The sequence below is a fragment of the Protopterus annectens genome, chromosome 6.part0, assembly GCF_019279795.1.
Source record: "Protopterus annectens isolate FY-2018-M chromosome 6.part0, PAN1.0, whole genome shotgun sequence".
Classification (NCBI taxonomy): domain Eukaryota; kingdom Metazoa; phylum Chordata; order Ceratodontiformes; family Protopteridae; genus Protopterus; species Protopterus annectens.
Window position 1 is genome coordinate 1,512,260,645 of NC_056737.1, and position 24,174 is coordinate 1,512,284,818.

At 40.9% G+C, this 24,174-nt stretch overlaps 1 protein-coding gene across 2 annotated transcripts in view; it reads left to right on the plus strand.

The window, feature by feature from the left end:
- The window catches only part of DDX18 (DEAD-box helicase 18), a 516,018-nt gene that overhangs the window by 41,067 nt on the left and 450,777 nt on the right, over positions 1-24,174 (plus strand). For both annotated transcript variants that reach the window (XM_044074977.1, XM_044074978.1), the window contains one exon: positions 2,301-2,438. In XM_044074977.1, the coding sequence (XP_043930912.1) occupies positions 2,301-2,438 (138 nt within the window). The remainder of the gene's footprint in view (positions 1-2,300; positions 2,439-24,174) is intronic.

The following is a 24,174-nucleotide window of genomic DNA, read 5'->3' on the forward strand; positions in this document are numbered from 1 at the left end:
AACCCCTGCCCTAACTGGCCTTCTAAACTTCTACACTTCTAACCGGGAACTACAATCTAGCAACAAAGCCCTGATAGAAGTTATTCCATGTAAGAACAGCTCTGGGGAATCTCTATTCCTCCATGAGGTTGCAGAAACATTGCATATCCTGCCCCCTGATCTCAGGTTACAAAACCACACATTCCCCATTCAAAAACCTCCATAAATCACACCTTTATGACAATCATATATGTAACTGCAGTGATCCCCCCCTGAACCCTCATCCTACTACAGGCTGTTATTTCCTGGTCCCCTGACCTCTACTGTTATCTGACACTGCTTGACCTATGTTAATTGTACATATTTTAAACATGAGTTTTTACTATGCAACCAAATGTACATATACAATACTTATGTGAGCATAGCTCGTTTGTAGAGTAAGCATATCTGTACTATGACCATGTATTATTGTTTAAACTGCTAATCTCTTACAAGTTATCCTATGGTTTGTTATGCCCTATACTGTGTTGCCTCCTATTTTCTATCATGTATTATTTTTTTTTTTTTATTTATCATGTATGACTTGTTACTCTGTAACCTTTGTGGAGCTTTTCTCCCCAGGACTCCGCTGAAAATGAACACTAGTTGTCCACTTGGGCTGTCCTGGTAAAACAAATATTAAGTAAAATAAATAACCTGCAGACATTCACAAAGCTGGAACAATGGTACAGTAAAATAGTTTCCTTTGCTGCAAATAGCCCGTTTAGAACCCCTCACTGTTCTGGCCTTAAACAACTACATTGGATTGAACTCCCACATCACCTCCACTATAGTCAGCTACTACTAGCTGATAAGTATCTGGCACTAAAAGGCCTACCAGAGCTCTTCACTATAAACTCCTTCTCTCTGTCACTAAAGCCCAGAATGCATTGGGGGCCTCGTTATACTCAAACTCTACAGCTATTCTTTGGAATGCTATCCCACATGCTTTCAAGCTTCTTGAAAACCAACAGGCATTCAAAACATATCTAAGAAAACACCTATTAATATCCTGGCTCTGTAGCTGTGCATCTCCAGGATAAGTATAACCTCTCTGCTTTCTTCCTCTTCTACTATACCTCTACTCTATCCGCTGTCACTCTCTTCACTTGCCCCACCTTCTAACGAAGCCTTTCTTAACTCTTCTCTTTTACCACTTATTTCATCTGTCTCATAATTAACTCAACCTTTTGCTTTCCACCCTTTGTAAATAACTCTGTACTCTATTGTGTTTGCTATGCTACTGTAGTTATCTTGGCTATATCTGTATAGAATGTGATTGGTATAAGACGTCTTGCCGCTGTATAATTACTGTCTTGTTTGTTTTGACATTTTAAAATGTATTAATTGTATTCCAGTTGACATAACTTTAAGATTTTGTTTGTATGCATGTACAGGAGTTTTTCCTCCTTGTGCCGCTAACCGTAAAGGGGTCTTTGCCGAGCTGGACCCCCCCCTGTCAACTGGTGTAAAACAAATAAGTAAATAAATAACTGTGTTTCAAATGGCAGACCTGACACTGGAGGAGCCAGGCAGGGAGGGAAAGATGAGTGCAGTAGTATGGTGACCTACTTGCCTCTTCTGAGGGGGGGGTGATAGGAGAGGATTATAAGAACTTGAGAAGCACATAGGGGAAGTGAGATTTCTCAAGGTATGACCAGTGGGGCAACTTTGCTTGAGGAAAATGGACAGGGCTGCTTTCTGTTGACATCTCTTGCAGGAGTGAAGGATGGCGAGCCCAGTCAGTGCATTGCATGCTCCCATTCAGCTAAACAAGCTGGATGTCCATGGGGAATGTTGGGGCACAATGTAGAAAACCCTTTAACTACACCTGATGGCTATCTGAAGGATGATTTCCTCTGAGAATGAATGGGAAGATTAGCCGAGGGTGCCTGATCAACAGGTGGGGGGGGGGGCAAAGAGTGTGAAAAATGGGGGGGGGTAGAGACTTGGCTCAATAATAGAAATCCACACAATTTGTTTTTCTCAATAGATGTCCCATATTCCAAATTATGAATATGGTACATAGGTTTATCGCTGGAATCTATTTTAAAACCTTGTCTTTATTGCAGTACCATGTATTGTTGATTATGTAGGTCTTCCAGGTGAATTCCATAATTCATATGCACATCAGGTATTTTTATAGTGGGTGGTGAACCAGTTTAGTGGCTACCTGCATGTTCAGGAATACAAAAAAGTTGCTTTGGTAAAACAGCATTTACTTTGTGTATTTTCCTGATTAAGCTTGATCTTATTCTTAACGATAACAATGCATTTTCTAGAAACAAAAAAGTCCAAACTTGAGCACAAGGGTGAAGAGTTAGAAGGTGCAGAAGATCACAATTGTTCGGAGACGAGTGTGAGTGAATGCCCATCTGAAGATGAGAATGAAGAACCTACATTACCATCTGGTTTGACAGGTTTGTTTAGTGTTATTTTGTTGAGTACTGTGATGTTTTACTAAACTGTTATGTCCTTGTTTTTTGGTGATAAGTTTGAACTTTTGTCACTTTGAAAATATCAGAAGTTCTGGATTAACTCCATTTTCTTTAGTGAGTCTGCTGTGTAATGGCTTGATAAAGCATGTACTTCTAGTGAAACGGCAAAAGATAGTGGAAAGAAATATGGAAGCAGATCTTTTGCCACTAAACAATGATTGCAGGTGTAGGACATTCATGTTTTATTTTCAAGTGTATAAAGTATTGTGCTTTGGGAAGTCTTGTTGATTAATTGTGGATTAGCAGTTAATGTTGATAAAGAAAAGCGGTGTTTGTAGCCATAAGTTCATTTTTGCTTGGGAGCAAGATGAGATGCTGTCTGCTTAATCTAACAGCAAATGCTCCACAAAGATTGCTGTATTTGAAGCAGTTGTGACAAGCAGATAAAAAAGGAGGTAGCTAGTCAAAATTGGTTCTAAATTGCTTTCTAAGAAAAGCGATAACGGTAATATAAAGAGGTCAAGGCCAAATACCATAAAAGTGGTAGAAAGAACAAGGCGGAAAATGTGGTAACAGTCAAACCAGTGATTTAAACCTGCATCTCCATAGGTTCGTAGGTGTGTACTAGGCCAGTGAACACTGGGACCTGGAAGCCTAGCCAAGCATCCCACTGTTGTCCTGCACATTTATGTACCTTAAGGGTTAATTGTAAATCTTGTCCTTGCTCAAAGGCTGCCTTGACCCACTAGAGACAGAGGTGTTAGACCCTGGGTGTGTTTCAGATTTCCCATTCACTGGTCAAGGTTTCCCTTGATTAGAGTTAGGGAAAAGCTCCACTTGACAGGCATACCTGTCCCTCTGCTATGTCCTGTTTTTGTCTCTGGCAAAGTTTAAATCCCTAGGTCAAGTAATTCTGATACTGTTCATTTTGCAGATATGCAAAAGCTCCATTGGAGTGGGATTCACGGATGCCTTCTATGCCAGGCATAGATCTCCTCTCAACAGTTTGTGGGAAGCAGACCATAGAGGTAGGGCTTTGAGGCGATCTACATAGGACACACTGTTTACACCCTGTATTTTTGTAAAAAAAATGCTGTGGACATTCAGTAGTTGGATATGTTGGTAAGATGCATACTAGGAGTGTTGCCATCAATGATGGCCCTGATGAGGGAAAGATAACTTCACTGAACCTAGATGCCACCTTTGCTGACAAGTTGAGCAATATAGAATGATTTCCCTACTACCTTCGATATATGTTAGTTGAAGAGGCAAGTTATTATTTACATAGTACCCAAATCCCTGACTACTGGTTGTTCTTCTGTTAGGGATGGTAATTTCCTAAGGTGCCTGACTTCCAAAAGGGTACTGTTCTACATTTCTTGGCATTGAGTTTTTAAGCTGTAGCTTTGGCACTAGTCATTTGTGTCCGTTATTCCTGTAGGACATTAGTGTTTTGTAGGAATTCTGTGATTGCTCCTGCTTTGCAATCATATGTAGTCTTTGTCAGCCAGAGGCACTTGACATTGGCCTTGACTTGCGAAAAGTAGATGCCAAAAAAGAGTGGACCCAGTACAGAGTCTTGAGGGGCTCAACTAGTGACTGGGTTGTTTGTGGTGATGGCCTCCCCTAGCCTAACTTCCTGGTTTCTGTATGAGAGCCTGCTAGCTGTCCTGCCCATAACATATATTTTATGCCTGTATCCTTGAGTTTGTTTACATTGCCCAAGTGGAGTATTGTATCAGTTGCTTTAGCTAGGTCAGTGTAGGCAGTATTCACAGTTTTGCCCTCATTTATTGCCTTGGTGACCTTCTCAAAGAAGTCCCTCAAGTTGAGTAGGCTTGATCTGTCCTTGACTAAACCAAACTAGTTTGGATCCCCCCGCCATGGCTTTGCATATGAGACTCCGACATATAGGTCTGTAGTTCCTGGGTTCCATTGATGTCTCAATCGTGTGCAGAGGGATGACCGTTGCAGTTCTCTGTTCGTGAGGCACAAAGCCTGTCTGAAGGATATAGTTAGAATGACTCCAGTGGTCCCAGTAGGTCATGTTTCAAGCTGTTTAGGAGGCATCCTGAGATACCATCGGGCTCCATCAATGCAGTATTTTAACCTTATAGAATGCATCTGTGACTTGCTCCCTACATGTCTGTTTGTTTGAGGGTAATTCCTGGGCAGCCGGGGGGACAGGGGGGGATAAGAGCTGAATTTGTTGGCCAGCATATTTGCTGTATCTTTTGGCTGCACGTAGATAACTTCATTTCCAATCAGTTTTGCACACTGCTTTGTAATGCCTTTGAGATTTTGGACATGACCTTCCAGACAAAGGGCAACGATGAAGCTTTCTTTAGCTGTCTTTACCTCAAATTTCTCTTTAGTAGACTTGATTTGCTTTTAGTTTTAGATTTATGAGAGAGTTTTTTATCATGCTGGTAGAAGTAGCACTTTTTAATCTTAGCTATGACTTTTTTTTTTTTTTTTTTTTTTATGGATTCCACCAGGGTGGTTTGGTTTTTGAATTAGTTGTTGACTTGTTTCTGAAAGCCGCAGCTGTCTGTTTGCATATATTGACAGGATTGTACAGGGTTTCTGTGAACTGTTCTGCATAGGCACCTGTAGTTCCTGAATGTTACAGGATTTGCCATGGTCACAGAACTGATTTTTAATACAAAGGAGACATCTTTGCAGTCTGACCTTGCCAGAGAGGGCACTATAGTAGGTGGTTACAGTGTAACTTGTTTTTGTGCCAGATGAATTAGTTTTACACCCCTCATAGGTGTAATGGACTGTCTAGTCCAAGGTGTTTGTGTTTCCAAATTCCAGGAATCTCTGGACCTGTAAGTTTGGGGTCATGTAAGTATTGCTGTTTATACTGGTGTAATTGAAGTCGCCCATGAATATGATGATAGGTTGAATGGTGAGAGCCTCCAGTAAGTCTAAGTATGAGTTATAGGTATCTTGGTCCATAGAGGGTAACCTGTTGCTTACAGGGATATGATCTGGAGCTATGCCCCAGGATTCCCACTCCTCATTTCTTGATGCACTGGAAAATGTTAAGGTACAACCTAACACCTTAATAATGGGTGATTTCAACTACCCCACCATTAACTGGGAAAACTACTCGTGTATCAACTGTTGTGCTCAACGTTTTCTGGAATTCATAAATTCCAACGCCTTGGATCAGCTTATCCACACCCCCACTAGGGGCAGCAATATCCTAGACCTGGTCATTTCCAACATGGGCAACCGGTGTTCCACACCAGAGGTCAATTCCTTGTTTGTCAGATCCACCACAAGCAAATCGCCCTAGACATCTACATCCCCCCCACCCCAATAGGGAAACCATCGTAAAAAAATTTCTCCAAAGCCATCCTCACGCTTCTTAAGACAGAAGTGGCAAAGTTCACGACACCCATGCTGACAGACAATAGAGGTACGACTGCTGAATCCTATATAATTGCACTTTATAAGCACTTACACGAGTGCATGGATCGTGCAATCCCTAACAGAACCAAGATGCTATCCTCCAAAAAAAGGAAGCCAATCTGGTGGTCCCCTGTCATAAACAAACTCTGCAACAGAAGAAAGAAACTGTTGCAAAAAAGAGTAAAATCCCATGATTGGAGGAACTCTGTGGTCAGCCTCAGTAAGAAGCTGAGATTCCTCATAGAATCCTCCAAAGCTAGTTACCAAAACAAAATCACCACTGATTCTAAAGACAACCACAAAGCATTCTATAGCTATGTCAAAAATCTCAATGGCAACACTCGGATCTGCTCTAAGTTGCAGCACAATGGCACTAAATATACAGAACCAACTGATATTGCCAACATCCTGGCAGATAGGTTCAGTGCTAACTTAAGGGTCCATTTCTATACCGGAAGAATGCAAAGTTCCTGTAGTCACGGCTGCACAGGTAAAAAAAAAAACACTCTCCAAAGCCAAGAACACAGTATCTATGGGACTAGACAACATCCCAGGCTGCGTTCTACATGAACTACAGAATAAACTGGCACCCCACCTAAGTACCATGTTCAATCATAGCCTCACCTCAGGCTTTGTGCCCACTGAATGGTGCACAGCAACGGTTATCCCACTCCACAAAGGGGGAGCCACCACAGACCCTGTCAACTACCGCCCCATTAGCCTGGTCTGCAAGGCAATGGAATGTATCATCATGGAACTTATAAACAATGACATAGGTTGTTTGTTCCAGAGTATTACCAGTCTATCTCGAACAAAGCTCCTCATTAGCATTCTTCAAGAAAAATCTGATGATTGGATGGGAGATGGGAAATTCACCCCGGGGATCACTTCTGTGGCTCTTCTTGACAGGGACACAGGAAAATAATTTTCTTGGGTGGCAAAAGCCAGGGTACCGTTTGACTAGGCTCATATAGGCCCTAATGCCAATAGCCTAGTGCCTACCTATGAAGTTTTGAGTACATTGTCCTATTTGACTAGTTTTGAGGTGAGTTTTTTTATAGACTGACACCTTTACCTTTGACCTCTGTCTGTGCAGTAGTTGGCCTAAATGAGTAGAAGGAATTGTAGCCCTGTACTGCATTTTAATGTATTTATTTTTATTTCTTAACATTTTGGCATTGGAATTAATAAGATGTTTCCTAACATGTCTCTTGAAAGTGGAGAATAGTGAAGACTAGGAGCTGGAGGATCTGTGGTGGGAGGCAGAATTCCTTGTTGGGGCTGTTTTTTGGGAACAGTGGAATATTGTTAGAAGGAAGGTACATGGCAGTCAGTGGTGGTCATATATTAGATAGTTTCAGCCTATGTCATAATCTTCAGCCGGCATGTTTTTGCTAGGTGAGCAGTGTTTGTTTAGTGGACTTCCTGGTATCCCGTTTTAGTAGTTTAGTAAAAGGGGAAGAGTGAAAGTATCCTAAAATTGAAATGTTATGAAGGAAATAATTTTTGGAGGGATGTGAGATGAAGTTGAAGCTAGATTCTGTAAAGAGTGGCTCATGGTAGAGTTAACCTGTGGTGTAAAAAAGGAATTTGAGGGATTGAAGCAGTTAGATGCCTAAAAGAAGCTGTGAAGAAACATTTAATTACTGGGGGGGGGGGGGGGTGGGTGGTGGAAAAAAAAGTAATGTAAATGTGAATAAGGGAAGACTGTTTGTGGGGAAACTGTTAAATGTAGTTAAGCGAGTCATCAGGAAATAATTAATTCATCAGTACATTTTCACCTATTTCAGCCATCTAATAAACTATCTGAACTAATTAAGCTACTTGGATGGAGAATAGTAATGTGAAAATTGGGTATTTAATTCGCAGATTTTTGTGTGCCTTTTTGGGGAGGTTTAAGAGGAGGGCGTTTTAACACCATCACTGATAAGACACTTCAATCCTGCTTTGAAAAATACTGTCCTGATTTCCATACAATTGACACCTTCAGAGATGTCAGCCAAGGTTATTGCTATGCTAACTGATTCAGCCGGAAGAGAAGTAAGAAGCACTAGGTGATTAAATGAATAAAAATATCTGGAATGTCTCCATTTTGGATGCACTTCTGACCTGCATAAAAGGCTTAAATTTTATCCTGTGCAGAGTACATGCAGCTTAAATACCAGAATTGATTGATTGTTGTATTGATTTTTATTTTCTGTTCGTGGGGATGTGCAGCTGTCTTTATTTCTGAGCCTATGGCAAGATTGAGTAGCCAATATCAAGATTTGTTATGGTAAGGCTGTCATGTTTGGTTGTTTAGTTTAATTTGGTTAGTTATGTAGTTCATTATATTTATCCATATTTGTCTTATCCATGTGGCTACTTTATAGATCAGTTATGCAATTTCCTGCATCTTGTTTTTATTTTGTTATGCTGCTTTTGTATTCAATGGCTATATGACCATGTGCAGGTATGAAACCGGGTTTATAGATATGAAGAATTTTATATAGTTAGCTTGTTAAATTGTTCATTTGAAAAGCATTTGTAGCATTCAATGGGTAATCTTGCGGGCTTTCTATTTTTCAGCTTTCTAAAGCAGGACAGCTCATGGTGATTTTTGATTTCAAGTCTATTCGGTAGATCCCTGTAACAAACAAACATTATTTAATGAAGTCCTCTGGGATTGCTTTGCAGACTTAGAAATTTCTGTACATTTTTTAATATGTCCAGAACAAATATATATGTATGTATATACAGTTTGTTATGCAAACAGTGGATTTTATATTTGTCCTCATTTTACAGTACTTCTTGATGTCTGCATTTTAGAAGATACCCAGAATGCTGGACATTATGTGCAAGAGTCATCCATTAGTTACCAAATGCGTTCTGGCTTGAAAGACTCTCTCACCGCATGTGTTCTGTGTAGTGAGGTGACTTGCTGATTTATTTTATTTGGTAAGATGTCCATTGTAATGCATGGAGTGCCATGATTACGCTCCAAAATCAGGGGAAAAAAAACAACGTACAGTACTTCTGTAGCACAGCACCTGACCATAACGGCTTCACTCTTGATGAATTTCTTGGCACCCATATCTCGAACACACAGCATGGTTACAGTTTTGAGACTTCATCATAACCCATTGTGTAATACTCAGTATTGTATTCCTCACATTTGTGATATCCTGCCTGCAGGTAGCCCATGGCTAGCCAGATTTGAACATTACTCTCGCGTTAGAGCTTTGGTCAGTGCACCCCCCTCCCCAAAAAAAGCATCAGTACTTTGGTGTAATCTTGCTCTGAAGTGTTTGGCAGTGTGTTGCTTAAAGCTCTTGGTCCATCAGTCTGCTTACTTCAGCAGCAGTTCAGGATTAATATTCACGGGGGATTACTTTCATCTTAAATATACCGCTGTAATTTTATTTTATTATATATATTTTTTAAGCTAATGTCTGATTCTGAACCTAATACAGAATAACTTTACAGGTAAGCCATTCTCCAGCAAGGGTTAACATTCAGAATGTTTGTCCTGCCTCAGCCCAGAGCACAGTATGGACTCATGGCTGTGTTTTGCTTCACCCCCCCCCTCCCAACACCTCTGCCATAGACAAGTCTGTTTAGCTTATTTGCTACCATGGTGCACTCAAAGCCACCGGGAGCCTTTATATCTAAGGAAAAATACAGTGAGAAGGAGAACTGAGAAACAAAAGAGCTTTTAGACACAGATGCTTTCGTAGCCCCTGTCTGCAGAATTAGTTTTGGCCAAGGCCTCTGGTCATTGGCTTTCTGCATGCTCTCCCAGATAAATACTTCACACATGCCCTTCAGCATCGGACGCCTGTATTGTAATCTCATAAGAGGAGAGCGAGATTCTCCACTATCATTTTCTTTTGAGGAGGTTTCTGGAAATCACTTTGAGATCTTGGCTCTCACCATTGGCATCCAGCCAGACCGTTCCCAAAGTTGCAAGGCACAAAGTACCGAATCTCAAAACCAGTGCCCTCCAACTTGCCTAGCCTAGGCAGTGCCTCTCCACTTCACTGCCCAGGTTTCATCCAAGTCCTTAGCTGGGCTGTCTGAGTACTTTGCGTATCTGACCTACTCTTTTTAAAGGATACAAAGTCTGAAACAACTTCTAAAAGCAAAGGGTGGAGCCTCCTAAAGATAATTCAGATACCCATGACCAGGACATCAGGGAACTTCCCCCACTCATTCTGTAGATGTCATGCGTTCTTTTACATCCACCTGAGCTACCACCAACTTGGGTAGATGGGACCTGTGTTTAATGCTCATCAAAAGGAAGACACACTGGTGAGTGCAGCACCCCCATTATGCTGCACTGTGGTTTATTATCAAAATTTTGACAAAACAAAAAACATTTGTTGCTTCGAACCACAACACAGAACACTGACTAGATAAGTATGTCAGACATCATGCCGAGCATTCAAATTTGGTATTATTTAACATACGGTTTCCCCTGCACCTTTCAAACCAGTAACACAAGTTCTAGTTGCCAGCAGTATGAATGTACTGCACAACACTACTGACCTACATGTGTTTGCAGGGGGGCAAGCCCCCCTGCGTCCCCCAAACCCCATGCAAATTATATGTTCCACCTCTGAGATTGCACTACAGTGGGGAAAAGGGTACATTTCCCGATTCCCCACTGTATCACGATATCTGATTTTAAGATCGACCTTGTGTGTGAATACACAGTGCATTCGCTGAACCGGGACTCGCTGACATGAAGGTTAGGCAACATGGGATTCAGCCAGCTGTAATTCAACATTCCCTGGTCGCCGAACCTTCACTAGTAATTGTGATGGGAAAACCTGCAATGTCATTCCATCTACCTGGTGTGGAAATGGAACCCACAGCCTTCTGCAGTAAAGGTGAGTGTGCTACCTCTTGTTCCACTGACACTGTTGGAAAAACTATGGGCTAAAGTGGAAGGGATTGAAAGCAAGGATCTGAAGTAAGAGATATTGAACCTTGTGACATTTCATTTCGTCTTGCCAGGTACATACCATGCAAGAAAGCAGCTACTGTATTTGTAATATGGATATGCCTGGCTGAAGACTGTGCCACCAATAGTCAATGTCAAAACAGAGCTCTTTAATGCCCCCATGAAAAACGGGGCCTCCTGTTTTTGTCTCCTGTTCAAGACACCTATAAGAAAATGGAGGATTAGGGTAAAACTGCCCAATTTGAAGTGTATTTTTTCAGACCCAAACTCCATGTGTAGCAGGAATTTTCCAAAAAAAATATTGGTGGTCTTACCCTAAACAAGACAGTGCTGCTCGACTGGGAAAAGGAAAGAAGAAGAGGACATCTCGCATGCGCACACGTGCACAAGCAAAAAAAACTGAGGAGGCCCTTAGCTGTTTCTCTGGGGTCTTAGACCTGTCAGCATTCGGTTGGCCTGGCTCCCCTCTACTCCTCCTCTCTCCCTAAGTGCATCCCAACCTACCCCCTCTGCCTTACCCCATCCCACAGAAGAAGTTAGTGTGTGCTTATCCTTTATAAGGACTTGAAAATAATCGCATATGATCTGTGGGTGCTAAACAGTTACAAAAAATGGTGCAGATTGCATTTTCTAGATATTCCTACAGTTTCCAAAGAGTAGCTTGCATTTAAACCAGAATTACTTCAAGATGCTGTGAACAGGGCCATAGATAGAGTTGACTTGGATGAGGAAGGGCAAGATTTTTGACTGTATGTAGTTCAAGGAAATATTTTACATGGAGGCCCTTTCTTGATCTCCACTTTGTCAGATTCCTCAGGATCTCAACATTTAAAATGCTCACATTTCATTTGTATTTGTGGTGACCCTAAAGGTGAAGGATGCTGTCATAATATCCCCTTTTTTTAAGAAATCACAAAATACCCAAGTTTGCAGCAGGGAAAGAAACTTTTTCTAATTCATCTCCTTTCCCTTAGCTTTGAAAGCAGATATAATACTTGGTGCAACCTATATCTCCCTGGAGCGGAATGTGTTAGTAGAAAGAGTGAACAGATCCCAAGTGGACTTCGACAAATGCATGCTAAACAGGAATGTCCCAATTGTCCTGATCAGACAGAAAGGAAGATGGACCAAAAATAATCTTAGTGCTCCCTTTTGGCCCATGGCAGCACTTAGCTCCCTGTCCAGAGCAACATGAGAAGAAAAGTACAAAGTCCTGTGTGTGTAGAACTCCTGACTCTAAAAGTGGGACTTACTGTTGCACCATAACTTTGTACTGTTAAGACTTGCAGCTTGGATGGACTTACCTTGATTCCAGATAGGCACAAGTATTCTGAGGTCATGCTAAATATTATGAAGAATGCTAAGAAACCTAATACAAGGAAAATCATACATAGATGTGTTGGAAATGTTCACCAAGGGGGTCTTGTGTTAATGAGAATTAAATTGGGCTATGGCCCTGGGATATGCTAGACCTTTTTAAATCTGGTTTAGCTTATAGCTGTATAAAAGTGCATGCTTCTGCTGTTTCTTCTTCCTTTCTGTTGATCCTCATTGTACTCCATCCCTTTAATAGTTACTCAAAGGGGTCGTTCATGTAAAACAACCTAGAAGGAAAATTGCTCTACCATGGGATCATACCATGGCCTCTTTCAACCAGTCACTTTGTCCTCCCTTCAGGTTATGTCTTGGAAGGTGATTGTGTTTTGGTGACATTACCTCTGCAGGAAGAGTTGTGGAACTGCATGCATTTATGTGGAAAGATTCATTTGTGGGCTTTCACCAGGGTAAAATATCCCATGTACCAACCTTGCGTTTTGTGGGTAAGGTGGTATCAGAATTGACTTTAAATCAGGTTCTTGGTTATCATTTTTCCCAGAGCCCCAAAAATTAGGACAATGGACAGTTTGTTTTCTTGATTTGCACAGAAGGCTCAGAAACTACTGTATAGAGAAAATAATTAAACTTTTGAGCAGCTGTTTCTCGTTTTGTAAAGGGGAAAGAAAACAGACTTGTTTTAACAATCTGACCTTATCTAAATGCTTAGCCCATTTCATTTTGTTACTTTTACAATGCCAAACCCACTATGGGGCAAGACCAGGGCCAATTCTACTACAGCTGCTGTTGCTATTGCATCCTTCCTTAGGGAGGTTACTACAGTAACTTTCCTCAAAGCATCTGTTTCGTCTTCTGTTCACCCCATTTCCAAAAACTAAAACCATCTTTCAAGTGATTGGTTTCCACTTATGTAGAATTGTGGGGTTTCCAGATGGTCTTAAATGTGAGACTGCAACAGTGAATGTTACTGTGAGCATAGTAATAGCTGTGTTACAAAACTGCCATAAATGTAGAGGTTTGCATAGATGCACTGTTGCAATTCAAGTACCCTCTCTTCTACCCCCTATTAATTTATTTGTTTATGTATGTATGTAATTGATTTACTTTTTGTGTTTGGGTGGTTCCTTTATTCCCATTTACATACCTTCCCACCAAATGTCCATCCTTCCTTTTGTTTGATTTCCACATGGAAAAGGAGGAGTGTAGTCTAGTCCTTTGGAGTGGACCTCAGCTAGAGCTGTACTATGTTGTCCACTGCGTCTGTGGTACCATGATATTCTTCTAGCCTTTATGGTGGCCAAGATCTGAAGATGTCTGTGGACACAGGATTTATACTACCATTTTACTGAAGCCCTTGGTGGGAGAGCATCAGCAGTGAATATAATCTTATTTCTACACTTCTGGTAAGTTCCTAACTCAAATGTAGTTTAAGCTGTAAAAGATTATATTTAATATGGCAACTATTTTTAATAACGATGCTAAAAAAGGTTAAGTAAAAATAGTGCAAAATTTTAAACCAGTCATTGTAACTTGGAAGAGCTTAATATTTCGGAAGCTGCTTCATTGTGACTGTGCTGGTTTAAAAAAAAAAAAACTTTACCGTTGGGAAGTAAATGGAGCTGTTTTCAGCTTTTAGCAGTTTGGTAAGCAGTCTACCGACTGTGTTCAGTATTACTGCTTTAGTGTTCTTCACAGTGGTGGTACTTAAATAAATCCTGCACATTTGTAGTAGACTTGCTTATGTATTTGTGTGCCTGTCAGGCTGGCCGTCCCCGACAAAAAAAAATGCATAATGCCATGAATTGGAGCCTGGGAACTTGGTGATGGCTGCGGTTTTATGGAACATAAATTCTCAATGGGATGCAGTATTTAGGATATGCAAATCATATTTATTTCATTTTACTTATTTCGTTGTCCTCAATGGATTCATACTAGAACTGTGGCATTTTTACATGGGTGACATGGGGTCATATTTATACTATCCTGAGGAAATGTTGCTTTTTGAGAGGTTGTCCCAATAGAGAATATGGAAGAATACATCAGTAATTCACAACCTGTTCGACACCAATACTCCCATCATTTCTCTTAACTTCTGGCAATACATCCACTGCCTTCCGTTCACCAACCCAGCTGCATAGTGTGGCAGAACCATAATTTGATTTCTTCCCTGCTGGTATGGAAACCATGGATGGAGTTTTATTCTGGTTCTGAGTGGATGTTAAGGTTAATGCTTCTGGCTCCAGCTTTAAATGATTAAATAGGTCTGCTTGTTCAGTAGAGCTTGTGTATCACTAGCCGTCTTTGGAGTTGAAAGCTGCAAGTCGGGATTTTGAGGAGATGCTTTTGTTTAAATTGTTGAAAAGGTCCAGTGGGGTGGAAATGCCCAAGGTCGTCTCCCCCAAGTCTTAGAAACTTGCAACAGATTTGCTTTGAAGAAACCTCTGCTACTACTGCAGCCATTGTATTTCCATCACATTCCAACCAAAAGTTATCTTCTGGGAGGGAGCTGCATCAAACCATCGGTGATTGCATAAATGGTTAGCAGTAAACCTGCTCTGGTGATTAATGTAACAGTATTTTAGCCAGCTATTTCTTAGTGATTATTTAGCTGTAAGCTTGCAGGCAAACACGCAAACAAAATAGTTATACATTAGTGTAGATGCCTTGGTGATAGCAGCAAGAACTGTGGCCATTGAATTGCAAGCCTGGCTAAGAGCTCATTCCTTTTCAGAAGATTTTTTTTCAGCTAAGATTACAGATTCCCTTTTTCAACTGAGGGGAATGGTCGACCTGCTGGTGGTGGTGGTGGTGGTGGGGTCTTCCCTCTCTTCTCTAACTCAAGGTAAGAGTCTTGAGAGAGAAAAAACAAACTTGACTGTGGTGTGACTATGTGCCAGGAAATTGTCTGCACCATTCTTAAAGGAGAACTGCACCCACAGACTCGAAAACAATTTTATTTTATCATGGTTTGGTCTTTCCTACATTTTAACACCACTTTGGGACTATTTACAGGTTTTGAAATATTTTTATGCATAATTTATGAGTCTGACCACACGGGGTCCTGCATCTTGAAGTAATTCTGAATTAGTCTGCCTCTAGGTATGTCACAGTGCAGTGCAAAAAAAATTACATCACGCAGGCCTCTTTCTTCCTAAATCTCCTGTCACTACATTGATTTTACATGCATACACTGCTGTCTTTCAGTCACTTTTAAGTAACATTTCATGCAGTTCAATGACTACTTAAAACACAAACAGTGCAACTGCCACAGAACAGACTTTCAAAAGTGCTTTTTACTGCTGCTGTTTTTTAGAATGGCTAAACTGCAGTCTTTTGTGAAGCCTGCATTGTACTACTTTGACTCATCTCCCGTCCTTCAGTAATTTGATCTGTTACCCGCTGTGATTTACAGCTCACAGCAGGAGACCTTTCCTTTTTCTAGCTTTTACTTTCTGTATGGGTCTAAGGAGCCATGACACAACAGCATGGGTGGGTTTTAGGACAGTCGTGGTGATGTCTGTCTGGGGAGGGAATTGGCCAGAAAACTACCTGTATTCAGTGGTCTTGATGACATCAATGAATTGGAAACTGTAACAAGCTTTTCCAAGGTGGGATAAAAGTTTTTTTGAATGTGCAACCACCACAGAACAGTAAGGCACTGTTCTAGTGGAGAGACAGTCTGTTTAAAATATTTTAAATGATGTACTGCTGTTTATTCATAGCAGGAACAGTAAATTGGAAGAAAAAGGACAGAGAAGGAGCATTTAAAAATGGAATCCCATTGTTGTCCTTTAAGAAATTAACATTCTTAAGAAAATAACCAGCCCAGTGACGGCAAGTGAATACTTGTCTAGGACCATCCAGTGAAGGTTTCATTAACAGGAGTTGCAGGGTATGTTTTATTGATCATTCTTCTAGAAGTATGTCAATCCATACACTAAGGAATATTTTATTTTATTTTCTCACATGATGCCAGGGCACTTCTATGAGCTAGGCTTGTAAAGGCTCCGGGGCCATTAGCCTAGTACGCACCTGTGAACCTTGCAGCCTGTTAGTACCGACAAGTGGGTGCTCCATTTAATTTACTCTAGATTTTTCTTGCGTCCCAATTTCAGGAGTATATCCACTGTTTGGGTTTAGTTTTTTAGCTACTGCAGTTATTCCTTGAAGCTAGCCAAGATTCCTGACTGTGCTGGTGGGGAGTAAGATTCTTGACTCTGCTGGTGGTGGTGGGGGGGGTGTTGTATCTACTAAACCATGCTTGCCATTAACCTGAGCTGGTTGGACTTTTTTAAAATGGGGAAATTTCATTTGCTGTCTTTTCCAATGCATATTTTGCTCCTTCTTTTTCTCAATCACCACTTTTCACTACCATCTATGCCTCACACACCACATGTGTGACAGAAACCCTATCTTTCTCTCTTCACTGTTTTCCTGTGTCACTGGGATGAGAGAGCTATGTAGGCTGTTCCTTGACTCTGTACAAATGTGCTGAGGGAGGTGGACTGGGAGAAAATTATTACCTCAGATTTCCTTGTGAAAAGTCTTTTGTCAAAAGCTGATAAGCAGCATTTTCATAAATTTATGTGATTAAATTCTGGAAATTGGGCAAACGTCTCCAATTCAAATTTCAGAAATGGACATGAATCATTGTAGTATTTCAGGAACAGGCTTGGCTATGCTTCAGTAGACTTCCACAAAAAAAGTCATTAAATCTTGCATGGTGTAGTACTCTAAATTTGTAACCCAAAGCCAAAATGTACCTCAGCCTCACACGCCATCAGTACTAAATTAGCATAAGTCATGGTCATTAAGTAGTGTTCTCCAGTGCAGCAGTGTTGCCACATTATTGTGCCTTTCAGTATGCAGGCCCTCACACGCAGCAGTGATGTGTGATTGTACAGACCTACATTCGTCTGCTTCTCCTATATGTTCAGTGGACTCTGTAAACCAACATGTTATGTAGTTCACTATCCTGAGCAGCCATTATTAGTTTTTCATAGTTTGGTTTCAGATCACTGCACCTTAACTATTCCTGTGTCAAATCTTGGTGAGTATGTTGCTGCAGGAGATCCTCTGTCCTTGCCACTATAGTTATGAATTTTCCAATTTTCTTTCCTTCTCATTTGACCTTGTTTTTTTTTTTTTTTTTTTTGGCACAGTCAGTTGCTGTCTGATTTTTATTTAATTCTAGTTTGGTTTTCATTCACACTTCACATAGAAACACTTCTACTAAACTAAGCAAGGATGTCATCTTAGACTGTTCCTCATGTTTTAAAATTTTCACCAAGTTTGGATCTGGTGAGGTCAGTATATATGTATGCATTCCCATGATTGCAGCTGTATATTCGTAATCAGTTTCAAAGAGGCCCATACCTCCTTAGTGCAGGTATACACTGATTTGTATATATAATTTGATAAGCTTGAAGCATTTTTCTTGTTTTTCCTTTTTAACTGATCCAGCACTTTTTTGGGGCCAGTCAGTCACCCCAAAAAGGAACACCAAGCTGGTCTATAGCTTGGGCTTTATTCCTAGATGTCGAGAGTTCTAAAAAATAGTTTGTCTTCTGAATTTTATTCTCATTTGTTCATGTTTATTGCACATTCTTCATGTGTTCCCAACTGTTTGCACACTCTCTTCTGCCCAGGTTTTTATATTGTATTTCTGTCCTAGATTAATATTTTATTGGTGCTTTAGCTTTCTTGCCATCCTCAAAAAGTAGGTAAACAAGGTTGGTTTCTGGGAGCCAAATTGTAATCCTGGTCTAATCTGTTTAGTAGATAACTTAATGGGTTAAAGGCAAGACAAAACAGCAGTGGAGACGGAGAATCGCACTGGAATATACCCCTTTGAATTTTTATCCATGGGATGATGATCTGCCCTTTGTCATGGCTCTGCTGCGAAGTGGTTTGCCATTGTTTCATGGTCAGTGTAATAGAATTAACTGATCAGTGTAGGGTATACTTGCATATCACTAAGCATTACTTTTATCCATGAATGTGGAATGCTATCTATTCCTTTTTGTAGTTTGTCCATACTAAAAATTTTCCCTTTTTACAATCCTGTATTATGGCTGTATTTAGCAACAAATGATCTTTTATTGCATGTGACTTTCTTTTGTTACCCTTTTGTTTTATTGCCATAATTGAGTTTTTTTTTCTAAATGACTATAAACTCTTTCTGCATTAATTCCAGCATATCACTTGTATATTGTCAGGGGGAAAGTTACTGGTATATAGTTTTTAGGGTGGTTTGCAGGTTCATTCTTGAGGAGTATCATTTTTCCTGTTACAGTTTAGTGTCTGTTTGGGAGGCACATGTAAATGCTTACTCACGTCTAAATAACATGTTAATGCTTTTAGCCAGAGGTTGGGTACTGGGTCTGGGATTTTCCAGTCTGCAGCTTTTCTTTCAATTTTGTTTCAGTTTTTCTGGCTGTTACTTCATCCCTTTTCCTATACTTTACATTAGAGCTCATTACTGTTCTTTTTTAAGCTTATTATCAGAGCTTTGGCCAGCTAACATCTACCTGAAATCAGCTGGACGTACAAGTTAATTTAAGTACACTTTTATCTGCTCTTTTGCATATAGTACTGTATTTTATTTATTTGTGTTTCACTGAATATTAACTCAACTGAAGTTGTGGCTGTCTCTCTACAGCTAGTTCCTCACCCACCCTCCCTGTTCTTGTTTTGGTGTTAATATTGGTGGGTTTGAAATTGCCCTCCCCTCTTGTAGATTTGTATTTGGATACTCCTTCTGGGCCCATCTCATTTGCTTACTCAACTGAGTGCAGTGAGAGCATATTCTGATTTCAGGCACTCCTGCCGTGTACAAAGAGAGCATTTGGGAAGGATAACCCCTGCAGCCTCTTAATCCTGCTCTGTTCCCTCCCTCAAAAAAAAAAAAAAAAAAAAATATATATATATATAATTTATATATATATATATATATATATATATATATATATATATATATATATATATATATTTTATTCAGCTGCTCTTACTTTAACTGTTTTAGTTGCTGTTCTGCGTGCTGTTATCTGTTCAGTCGCTCTTACTCTGCACTTATTACTGCTTGTTAGTAGCCTTCTAATTTACTGCCTTCTGCACTTGTTTTATAGTCATTTGTTAATTTAATTGCATTTATTTGAACTGTATTTGCTGTAGTGTTGCTACACACTTGGGTGTGCTGGCCTGCACTACAATTTGAATTGTATTTACTGCTGTTTTAGCTGCTTTTCTGTAACAAAAAACCCCCCCAAAAAAATTCTAAGCTTGTTTCCTGCCTTTCCTGTAACTAGTCACGTCCAGATACAGACTTGCTGTATCCAGGACTGTTGGTAAGCTTCTGAGCCCCCCCCAAGCCCTTCTGGGTTGAAGAGAAGCCTTCTAGCTTATCACGGAAGGAGTGGTTTCTGGCCCGGAAATTATAGTTTATTGGCTGTTTGAGAAGCTTTTCCATCTCTTTCAACCTTCTGATTTAAAATCACTTGTTTCCTACCTTTCCTGTTACTAGTCTAGTCCAGGTACAGATTTGCTGTATCCCGGACTCTTTGTAAGCTTCTGAGCCCCCCCAAGCCTTTCCGTGTTGGAGGGAAGCCTTCTAGCTTGTCTACCACAAGAGGAGTGGTCCCTGGCCCAGAAATTGTAGCTATTGGCTGTTTGAGCAGTTTTTTTTCCATTTCTTTCAACTTTCTGGTTTGAAAGCCGCACTTGTGCCTGTTTTCTGCCTTTCCTATAACTAGCCTAGTCCAGTTAGAGTTGCTGTATCCAGGATTGTTAGTAAGCTTCTGAGCCCCCCAAGCCTTTCTGTGTTGGAGGGAAGCCGCCTAGCTTATCAGTGGGAGTGGTAAGCATTAGATAGCCTATCTACCACAAGAGGAGTGGTTCCTGGCCCAAAAATTGTAGCTATTGGCTGTTTGGGCAGTTTTTTTCCCCATCTCTTTCAACGTTCTGGTTTAAAAGCCAGACTTGCGCTTGTTTCCCACCTTTTCTGTAACTAGCCTAGTCCAGATACAGAGTTGCTGTATCCAGGACTGTTGGTAAGGTTCTGAGCCCCGCAAGCCTTTCTGTGTTGGAAGAAAGCCTTCTAGCTTATCAGTGAGAGTGGTAAGCACTAGGTAGCCTGTCTACCATGAGAGGAGAGGTTCTTGGCCCAGAAATTGTAGTTTATTGACCATTTGGACAGTTTGTCCGTCTCTTTCAACTTTCTGGTTTGAAAGACCACATCTGCGCTTGTTCCCATCTTTCCTGTAACTAACCTACTGGGTAGCACTAGAAAGCCTTAAATGGATACAAGCCTTCTAGCTTAGAAGAGAGACTTTGGAGTGATTAAGCATCAGTTTTCTGTACTTTCTTGCTGTACTTAACTGTTTTCTGCCTAAACGCAGATTTTTCAGCTTTTATTGTGATTTAAAAGCTTGTTTTTTTCACATATTGTACTTATTTGACTGCCTGCACTTTTAAAACGTTTTTTGTTTAAATAATTTGTTTAACTGTTGTAGGCTACACACTAAAGTGCGATAGCCTTTTCTGGTTGTTTGTAGTCGTTTAAAGCTGTTTTAAGTATATTATTTACTGTTTTTGACTTATCTTTTCAAAAAAAAAAATTCCTTGTTTCCCACCTTTCTAAGCTAGTATAGTCCAGTTTTCAGGCTAGTACTGAATTTAAGGCTGTGATACTAGTTTCTGAGTTGCCCATACCTTACTTGGATAGAAGGAAGTTTCTCTCTTCACCTGTGAGAGAGGGGAGCTTTGAGCAATCTCTCTGTCCCTGGAGAAGTGGTTCCAGCCCAGAAGTTAGTAGTTTATTGGCCATTTTGGGCTAATTTCTATCTCTTTCATTTCCCTACTATAAAAACAGCGTTTGCACGGTTTTTCGCACCAGGCAGCACCGGTTAGCTACTATTAAATTATTCCCGGCTCCACCAAGTGTCCTCTTCATTTTTTCCCTTGAAACTAGTTTTAACTCTCAACCTAAACACTCAAAAAGCATCTTACAGCCCAGCACTTGCTCAGACCTAATAGCAAGCACTAATGTACCCTGTCACGGATTGCCCAGCAGGGCAAGGCTCTTTATTCACCCCTCATCAACCAAGCGACTAAGCAGCTCACCCTACTATTCAGGCATGACCAAAGGGCAACTTCAGGTGTACTCTCCAGTCCAGCTGGTGAATCTGGATAATTTGAGGCAATTTTACAGCTGCCTCATGTACACAGACAACCCTCTCCTCCTACCACAAAACACTAACATATGCGCGAGATGCAATTATACTGCCAAACTGGAAGCTAAGCTGTCTCCACCCAAGACTGGAACAGACAGTCAAGAGGAGAAGGTTAACACTTGCACCACACCTCCAGCCGTACACAGACCTACTAAAACAGCACTGGCAAAAAATACACATAAATACACAAAATCCTACTCGGAGGCTCTAAATAAAAACCTGCAAAAGCATCAGAGACCTCCAAAGCAGACACGCAAACAACCTGCATTTCCCGTCACAAACCAGATAACACATAAAACACAAAGTCAGTGTGCCGCACAGTCACAGCCCTTAAGGCGAAATAACATACCTAACACACTAATAATAGGTGACTCTATAGTCAGGCACACTGACATCCCACTCACTAGGCTGGACAAGCAGAAGGTTACTGTTAGCTGCCTGTCGGGACCCAGAATCTGCCACATAACACAAGCACTCAGGTCACTCCAGACCAAGTACAAATATGACTCTGTCATTGTTCATGTTGGTGTGAATGACCTGAGACGTACCTCTCTGGACTATATGAAAAGAGACATGGAAGAGCTCTCTGATCATGCAGCCCAGGCTGGTATGACCCTGACCCTGAGTAGCATCCTGCCCTCACCAAGAATGATACCTCGGTGTAAAGAAAGTGATAAATTTCAAAAATTGGGTAAGCTTCTGGTGTCATTCAAAGGGGATCCAGTGTCTGTCAGCCTGGGCCGACATGCTCGACAAGCCGCGTTGCTTCGCAAGAGACAGCTTGCACCTGTCTCCCCTAGGCTTTCGAATACTGGCAAAGGCTCTTGCTCCCCCATAGTGCCTTTTTTAGGCAAGGCTCAAAAGTCAAATCCACCTCCGTAAACAGCACAATTAACAAAAAACTGAGGGTTATGCTACTCAGCGCCAGTAGTTTAAATCTCAAAATGCACACGCTCGAAGCACTCCTCAGTATGGAGAACATCGACATCTGTGCAGTAACTGAAACCTGGTTCAAGGCTCCAGAGAGCACCCCAGCACTACCGGGCTACAACTCATGCCACAAGCTTTGGCCACAGAACACGGACCAAAACACAAAAAGTGTATCCATATTCATCAAAGATACCTACACCTCCAGGTTAGTGGCACAGCATGATACCTCTGAGATCATCCATGTGCAACTAACATCGGGCAAATCTGCAATGCAAATTGTGGCCTGCTGCAGATCACCCTCCATGACCCAGGACCACCACTCCACCTTTCTACAGACACTGGAAAACATGAAGGTCCTACCGAACACCCTGATATTGGGCGATTTAAATTACCCTACCATTCACTGGGAAAGTACAAATTCCCAGGCCCAGCGCTTCCTGGAATTCATCAACTCAAAACGCCCAGGATCAGCTGGTAAACTCCCCTACCAGAGGTGAAAACATATTGGACCTGGTCATCACCAACATGGGCGACAGGTGTTCCACACCGGAGGTCTACCCGTCACTGGTTAGATCAGAACATAACCCAAAAGAGACGAAATCACTGAAATAAAACACAAGGCGTAGCTCCGGTGCAATAAAGGCTGTCTTCCCACTTAAAAAACTTTCGTTTCACCAGTAAATAAGTCCGATAAAAAGTTCAGTATATATGTATGTTAAACTTTTAATGTACAGCTTGTTAAAATAATAAAATTAATGAAACACGGATTAAGCGCTTTCATCTCCCTCCAGAGACTTCTTCAGAATCACAAGTAAACCATTTCCCTTTCCTTTTATATCATCCCATTTTGTACATCACTGGCTGGCCGTTAAAGCTTCAATTAATCAATTAACCTTAATACAAAATGGGATGATATAAAAGGAATGGGAAATGGTTTACTTGTGATTCTGAAGAAGTCTCCGGATGGAGATGAAAGCACTTAATCCGTGTTTTATTAATTTTATTATTTTAACAAGCTGTACATTAAAAGTTTAACATACATATATACTGAACTTCTTATCGGACTTATTTACTGGTGAAACAAAAGTTTTTTAAGTGGGAAGAAAGCCTTTATTGCACCGGAGCTACGCCTTGTGTTTTAGATCAGAACATAAACTAATCACTCTGGATGTCCACACCCCAACACCACCCCCAACTAAGGAAACCACAGTAAAAAAAAAACTTTTCTAAAGCAAACTTCACCTTACTTAAGGCAGAGGTGGTAAGTTTCACAGCCCCCACGCTAAAAGGTAATGCTGCCCAAGATGCAGAATCCTACAAATGCACTCTGAGCACCTACAAGGATGCATGGATCATGCATCCCTAGCAAAACCAAGACTCACTCCTCTAAGAGAAGGAAACCAGTTTGGTGGATCCCTGCAATAAACAGGCTGTACAACAGAAGGAGGAAATTAGTTCAGAAAAAAAGCAAATCCCAAGGAGGAAAGACAGCCCTGATCAGTATCAATAAGAAACTAGGGTCCCTCATGAAATCATCCAAGGCTAACTTCGAAAGAAAAAATAGCCAAGGATTCAAAAGATAACCACAAAGCCTAAGTGGCAACTCGCAGATATGCACTGAACTGTTGCAAAATAGCACAAAATATACTGAACCTACTGATATTGCCAACATCCTGGCAGATAGATTCAGTGCAATCTTCACCCCCCCCCACCTCCAAAAGGGCCCACAACAATACCGGAAAAGTGTAGTGTCCCAAAAATAGGCTTTCGACACCATTACCCCACTTGGGTATTACAGAAATTCTCAACAGCCTGAACATAAACCCCTACGTCACAAGGTAGGTTGCCAACTAGC